The 7,744-nt window shown below is 40.7% G+C and overlaps 1 protein-coding gene across 1 annotated transcript; it reads left to right on the top strand.

The window, feature by feature from the left end:
* The first annotated feature begins 609 nt into the window (after positions 1–609).
* Positions 610–1,504, top strand: LOC121455849 (60S ribosomal protein L6-like). The gene has a single exon (XM_041663585.1). The coding sequence runs from the start codon at positions 623–625 to the stop codon at positions 1,502–1,504; it is 882 nt and encodes a 293-aa protein (XP_041519519.1). The 5' UTR covers positions 610–622.
* Positions 1,505–7,744: the final 6,240 nt, after the last annotated feature.

Below are 7,744 nucleotides of genomic sequence, written 5' to 3'. Positions count from 1 at the left end.
CATACACCTATGGCACACACTCCTAGCACACACTGATGCTACACTCTCCTGGTACACACTGATGGTACACTCTCCTGGTACACACTGATGGCACAAACTGATAGTGCACACTGATGACATATGCTCCTGGCACACACTGATGGCCCACACTGATAGCACACACTGATAGCGCACATTCCTGGCACACACTGAGGGCATAAACTCCTGGTAAACACATTCCTGGCACACACACTGAGGTCATCTGCTATACACCAGAATGAACTCCCAGCCCCACTGCGTGAGTGTAATTTCCACTACCAGAAGCAACCAGCTCTGTCCTCTCACCATGAACTACACAGAGAATCAAAACAAGTAAAGTGATGGGTTTTTGTATTTTTGGCTAGATTCTTTTTTACCCTTCAAGCTTTATTAGCACCTGAACATACAGTGAACCTGTGTTTATAAATGTTTAACAGTAAAACAGTTTTGTTAGATTTTGTTTTTCAAGACAAATAGGCAAAAATTACTTAAGAGTGTAGAATTAAGCTAAACCACCTATATCAACTTTGTTTCTTTATTGCATGAAATGGGAATGGGTCAGAACTACTAGAAACAGTATGAGCGCTCTTTCCCATCTTGCAAGATGGCGGGTGAAAAAGGCGAGAAACCTGATACAAAAGAGAAGAAACCTGCAGCCAAGAAGGCTGGCGGTGATGCCCCTGCCGCTGGTGCAGCCAAAAAGGGTGACCCTAAGGCTAAAAAGCTCAAGAAGGGGAAGCCACACTGCAGCCGAAATCCAGTCCTTGTTAGAGGAATTGGCAGGTACTCCCGATCTGCTATGTATTCAAGAAAGGCCATGTACAAAAGGAAATACACAGCTGCAAAAACCAAGGTTGAAAAGAAGAAGAAAAAGGAAAAGGTCCTTGCCACTGTCACAAAACCAGTTGGTGGTGACAAGAATGGTGGTACCCGGGTGGTTAAGCATCGAAAAATGCCCAGGTATTATCCTACTGAAGATGTGCCTCGGAAGCTGCTGAGCCATGGCAAAAAGCCCTTCAGTCAGCCTGTGAGACGCCTGCGTGCCAGCATCACTCCTGGGACTGTCCTCATCATCCTTACCGGGCGCCACAGGGGCAAGAGAGTGGTTTTCCTGAAGCAACTGGGCAATGGTTTACTGCTTGTGACAGGACCTCTTGCCCTCAACAGAGTTCCTTTGAGAAGAACACATCAGAAGTTTGTCATCGCCACCTCTACAAAAGTTGATATCAGCACAGTTAAACTCCCCAAACACCTGACTGATGCTTACTTCAAGAAAAAGCAGCTGCGTAAGCCCAGGCATCAGGAGGGCGAGATCTTTGACACAGAGAAGGAGAAATATGAGATTACAGAGCAGCGCAAGGCTGATCAGAAAGTGGTGGACTCGCAGATTCTGCCAAAGATCAAAGCTGTTCCTCAGCTGCAGGGCTACCTGCGCTCTCGGTTCTGTCTGACCAACGGGATGTATCCTCACAAACTGGTTTTCTAAATTGCTGACAACCTAATTAAACAACTTTATGTGTCAAAAAAAAAAGAAACAGTATGAGCTACCAACTAGAAAAATAGAGGCATTCCATTGTGGGTAAATTGAAGTTTTAGCACTATAAATTATTTCAAAAATGAATAAATGCACAAATTAGAAAAAGTTTCCAAATCTTTAGGCAGGTCTACTTTAAATTAGTTCTGAAGGCTCCTCTCATTTACTTCAATAATCAAAAGAAAAATATTTCCCTCCTTTTGTAATGATAAATGAAACACACACACACATATAAAGCTTTGTGTTAGATTCCTCATTTTGTTGAGCCCTTCAGCCTGCTTTGCCTGTCTTCTATGAATCTGTCTTATGTTATTTTATTTTTATTTTTAGATGTGATAAGAAAAAATAGCCTGACAAAAACAAGCACAGGGAAGAAAAGGTTTATTTCGGGTCACAATTCCAAATATTATCCACTGAAGTGGGGAAGTCAAGGCAAGAACTTCAGCTAGTCACATCGGGCTTAGTCAAGAGTAGAGAGAAACTAATGTGTACTTGCTCACCTGATTGCTTGCTCAATTTCTCCATTCTTACACACTTCAGGGCCCCCAACCTAAGAAGTGGTTCTGTTTCCAATGAGCACAGTCTTCCCAAATTAAGTAAAATAATCCCTCACGGGAATGCCCAAGCCTGACCCAATGTAGACAACCCTTCGCTGAGATGCTCTTTCCAGGTGATGCTAGAGTATATCAGGTTGACAGTTCCAGTTAGTCCTCACACAGCCCTCACAGCCCTCACACAGCCCTCACACAGCCCTCACACAGCCCTCACAGCCCTCACACAGCCCTCACACAGCCCTCACACAGCCCTCACACAGCCCTCACAGCCCTCACACAGCCCTCACAGCCCTCACAGCTCTCACAGCCCACACAGCCCTCACAGCCTTCCTTCTCTTTGGAGAACTGAGTTAGATGATGACAGCACACAGCCTGTGACAGCACACCAGTTACATCACTTATGAGGTGGCCAATCAGAAAGCTCCCTTCCCTCTCAACTGTAATAATTGGGAGAGTTCATTATCACCAAAAAACTAAATTAATTGATCCAAATTGATATAAGCATATTGTTAAAGAATTTCTCTTTTGGACTGAAATCAAAAGGCTGTGTTCTTCGGCGCTCGCTTCTTACTATATTGAAAATCAACCTGACTAAAAACTAAATCAGTATGAAAATGGCTGAGATGAAGAGAAATAAAGGTGTGATTCTGCATCTGCCTGGAGTAGACCAAACCTTGGGTAAATAGCTTCATAGTAAAAAGTCTCCATATTTTGCATTAAATAATTTGAGCTGAGGTTTGGGCAATTGTGGCCACCAGATGAAAATTGGTGCTGTTTCCTACATCACTCAAGCTGCCATGCTTTCTTGCTCTAAGGTAACTGTAGGACATGGAGCAAGACTGGGCAAGGTTAGTCAACCCCAAGAGCACAGCATTGGCAGACTAAAATGTAAATTGTGGTCCAATTACATTGTTAAAGTGACTGAAGCTTTCCACGTAAACATTTAAATTCCACATAAACATCAAGGGCACGAAAACCTTCCTATATCATGAAATCTTACAATTTAAAATGTCCTTGGAGGTCACTGAGACAGCTCAGTGGGTTCGGCACTTCTGGAGTAATGACCCAAGTTCCACCCCAGGATTCCCATGGCTGTGGTAGGCTCTCTCTGTCCTTCACAGTCACGCCATGGCATGGTTACACACAGGTGTGCACACACTCACACACTAATGTAATTTACAAATTTCAATGACCTTGTGGTGCCCTTCTTCCATCCTCATTTTGGAAATAAGTAACCTGAAGTCTGGAGGTGAGAATGGGATCACTCGAAAGACCAGGCCATGGTACTATTAATAGCTATCAATGACATCAAAGTGAACCCTGTACCAAAACTCAAAATTTACCAGAAATTAAAATTTGGCTTATTGCATTTCCCACATTATTTTGAGATGAAGCAACTTGGGGCTTTCCTTAAAAAATTACCATTTTAAGTAGGAAATTGCTCAGCAATGTATACAAGTGATTCTTCCCCTTGGCCCTTAAGGTGTCCATTAATTCTTCTGAAAGGAAGATGTGTTAAATGAATTAAATATCACTAAACAGACATAGGGAACTGATTAATCACCTGAAAAAGTCTCTCTGGAATGTTCTTACTTTATTGTAAGTCATTTCCAGGTCTAAGAAAGGTAAAGATCATTATATGCAATGAAAACTAGTGAGTTCCACTAAATATAAAGGCAAATTGCAATCTTCCTCTGGAATAAGACTTGTGCCTTGTTCTTTCTCCAAGTAGATGGGCTGGCTGTGTCAACAACTCAAGTCCAGAAACTAGACGATGCTATCCTTGGTAGGTCCAATTGTCAACTCGGCTGTTTATTCAAGTTCCTATGAGTTTACTTTTGTATCAGCAAATGTTTTCTCTGTATTTCCTTTACAGCTTTCTTTTTTAAAGTGTGGAACTCATATTTCTGCTTCAATAGCTATAATTACTGTAAAATGTTTAGTGCATATTTGTGGACTTTTAACCGACTCTCTAATCTTCAGCCAAGAAATCCTATGAAACCAAAGAATCAGATATTTTCTTTTGAAACTTTTGCATAATTGCAGAAAATAAATTCCTAGCCTAGACAGTGACCAGCAGAGAAACTGGGTCCACTCGCCATGGCCTCAAGTGATGAGAAGTTTGATGAAACAAACAGAATTTTAAAAACTAAATATTAAATATTCACTTAAAACCCCTCATTCTGTGATTTATTGTGTTCAAATGGTTTTAAACTGTTGGTTAAGATTAGCTAATATTATTAGCCATACTTTATTATAATCTATTCCTACTCTGGAAACAGCTCTAAGCAAGTCATTTTGTTTTATAGCTGCACAAATAAGAATAAATCTATCAATATTTTTGGGGCTAAAACAGTGAACAAAGTTTCATAGAGTTACAATTTTTCCCCAAAACATTTCACACAAATTTTCTGTATCAGTGGAATATTGATAGCTGCTAATTGATTAACACTTATTAAAAAAAATGGATTGAATAAGCTCCTTCTAACAGTTTCTCTTTGGACAGATGACACCTCTACCATTCCCAGAATCCCGTTTGTTTTCCTGCCTCTACTCGGCCCTCTCCCTCATTACTGTCACACTAATAGAGAAGCCTGCCGCCATAGGTCCTATCTGGCTTTCTCTACCTACAACTCCCAGAAGTTTTCAAATACCATCGTACCTTTGACATACCCGCCCAGATCTGCCACGCTTTTAATCCGTCAGCTACCTCTTGCAGGATGGTTTTTTCATCGATTAAGGTGACCAGATGGTACTCACCAGGTGCTCTGTGGCGTCTTCAGATGCTCCACATGTAGAGAAGCTTCGTCCTGCCTTTTACCTTTTCTCTTCACGCAGCAACCGACTCAAACTTAAACAACCCTGCAGCTGTCTCCAGATCTCTGCCTCTAGGAAAATGGTTTGTTCCCTTCTCATGCCAGCCAAACCACTTTGGGGCAGCCCAGGAGGTCCTGCAGATCTTGGGATACTTAGGGTCAGCTCCAACTCTCTAACACAAACATTTATAGGGGGCCCTAAATGCACGAGTCAAAGACATTCCAAATGGGGGGGGGGTCTCGTAAAAACTTTTAAAGAGATCACACACTTTTTCTCCAGCTAGCAAACCTCACTATAAACAGACAACTCAAAGTTAAGGTTCGCAGAGTCCAAAGACTCGGCTCCGATGTCACCATGCCCGTGGTCCTGTTCCCCTTGCAGTCCAGCTCTCTCTCTCTCTTTGCGAATAAGTTTTCCCACACAATGCAGTTTTAAAGTGCAAATAAGTACAAGAGAAGGCACTGTTTGGATTCAGTGTCTGCTCGTGGGACCGGTGCCTTACAGATTATGACATGTAGCGCACAGAAAATGGGGTTAGAAAGGGTGACGTGGCCAAAGGCTGTCCTCGGGCTGTAGAAGGCAGGGAAAACCTTCATTATTCTTCCTCTCAGAATGAGGATGCTCCTGATAGCTACGTGTCACCTCTAATGTCATCTTCTCCCTCTCAGGCTTTGTCTCCCTGTCTCTTTCTTTCCTTCACTGTCTTTCCCCCAGCCCTCCCCCCTCTCTCACCGTGACTCCCAGAACCAAAGAGAGGCAGAAGAGTCTAAGACTGGATCCACCAGTCCCCAATGAATTAATAACCATGCCCAGCCCCAATACATGCCGGAAGGACTTTTCAATCCCAAAGAGAACATTAGGAATTCTTAATAAGTTGGACATTAAAAGTTAAAGCATTGGAATTTTATTATTGTTATTGCTATGAGATATGTTGAAATATTTAAATTTTAAGGGGTTGCTTAATAAGTGTTACACAAATCAATGTTAATATTGGTTAAATTTTTAAAATTTATTCTAAGAAAAGTTAAAATAAAAAGAGAAAAATCATTGTTCCAATCTAACAAAGGTAGGACAGTAAGCTATCCACACACCTCTGGCTTAGAAGAATGATTGAGTTAATTTTTTCTGTTATATAAAGAAAAAAATCTGAATGATACAAAACGAAATTATAACAAATATCTTAAATTAAGAAATAAATGGTCCTCAACATAAGGGTGTCCTAAAACATTCTTATGACACCTTTCTTAAGACAAAATTTAATAGCATGTCTTCTTTTGTGTTTATTTTTATTGTGGTTCTTTGACATATTAATACTGAAAATATAATAGGAAAGACAAAAGAATAAAATATGAACAAAACAGCACTTATGATAATTATTCCAGAAATTCATGACTCCCAATCAGAGATTCTCTGTCTGTGTAGCCGACGTTTGCTTAGACCCCACCACGATCACCCATCAACATATCCCTCTACCTGAATGCTCAAGCTGTATGCATCTAGTAAACAGAAGGTGCCATGACTCACAGCTTGGAACTCACTAGAATGAAGACTCTTCAAGCAATGAGGCTTAACAGAAGTAGAAAATGAAGGAAGCCATTCAGCAAACGTCATTCTAACTTCCTTTCTGAAGCATTCATTTATATTGTTTATCAAATTTGAAGATAGAAAATAATGCGTGAAGAAATTTAAGAGCCAACTGAAAAGAAAGCTATGAGTCCAAGCAGTGACTCAATGGCACAAAAAAGGCACACCCAGTCACTCTGAATACATATCATAAAGGCATGCTAAGCCGCATGACTGAAATCCTTTTACTAATTGCCTAAGTAGACACAAAATAAAACCACCCAAATCAAACATTCTTATTGTAAAAGTTAACCTATTTGTTGCAATACTATGATAACTGATTAACAAAACTTCAAGCAAAGTATCCTTAATTTTAATCATAAATTTTGCATTTGTTGCAGCCTTTTTATGGTGCTGGAGGTCGAACTCAGGCCCTGCTTATTCTACCACTGAGATACATCCCAGGCCCCTTTGTAACGTTTTTAAAAACTGAGCTATATTTAAGAATGTTTCTACTGCTTCCTATAGATTATATAAGGGTAGAACTAAGCATATACTTCCTTCCTAAGACATCTGTCAGTCTGATTTTGAAATCCAAATGAATAAAAGAAAAAGTTCCAGGCAACGGGAAAGATATAAACCACATGTGTTCACTCATTGGTCAATACTTAGCGGGAATAGCTGCATTAGAAGGCGATGAGCCTGTGTCCACCCACTGCCCCCATATCCTCCTCCTCAAAGTGAGTCCTTGCAGGTGCACAAAGAAGTATGGATCTTGATGCTCTTAGAAATCCTGTCTGTAGAATCTTCATCACACAAGGGATTTGCACAACCATAAACATGTCAAGAACTGATTTGTTGTTGTGGTAACTGCATCAACGTTGTCCATTTTAAAATCCATTGTTGCTGGTCGGTAGTGGCAAATGCCTTTAATCCCAGCACTCAGGAGGCAGAGGCAGGCAGATCTCTGTGAGTTCAAGGCCAGCTTGCTCTACGTAACAAGTTCCACGACAGCCAAGGCTACAAAGAGAAATCCTGCCTTGAAATCCTCAAAAAAGTCCGTTGTTTATACTCATCATACTATGGCTTACAATACCTAACTTGATGGAATTGTCATGAGAAATTATCAAAACCACACAAATGTCGACATATGAATGAAGCTGATTCATCACAAAAGAGAGAAAATAACTTATTTGAGGGACAACAACAGTTTTTCAGTCACATGACCATCTCCATGTGGCAAAAACATTGCTGAACT

Source organism: Microtus oregoni, unplaced genomic scaffold (genome assembly GCF_018167655.1).
Source record: "Microtus oregoni isolate MIOR12 unplaced genomic scaffold, Mior012 000014F_ref0000157, whole genome shotgun sequence".
NCBI classification, from domain to species: domain Eukaryota; kingdom Metazoa; phylum Chordata; class Mammalia; order Rodentia; family Cricetidae; genus Microtus; species Microtus oregoni.
The sequence above is the reverse complement of the archived record's forward strand: the minus strand, read 5'-3'. Positions and strand labels throughout refer to the sequence as shown.

Excerpts from the sequence above, each read along its gene's own strand:
- LOC121455849 (XM_041663585.1), top strand. The coding sequence starts at position 623 with ATGGCGGGTGAAAAAGGCGAGAAACCTGATACAAAAGAGAAGAAACCT.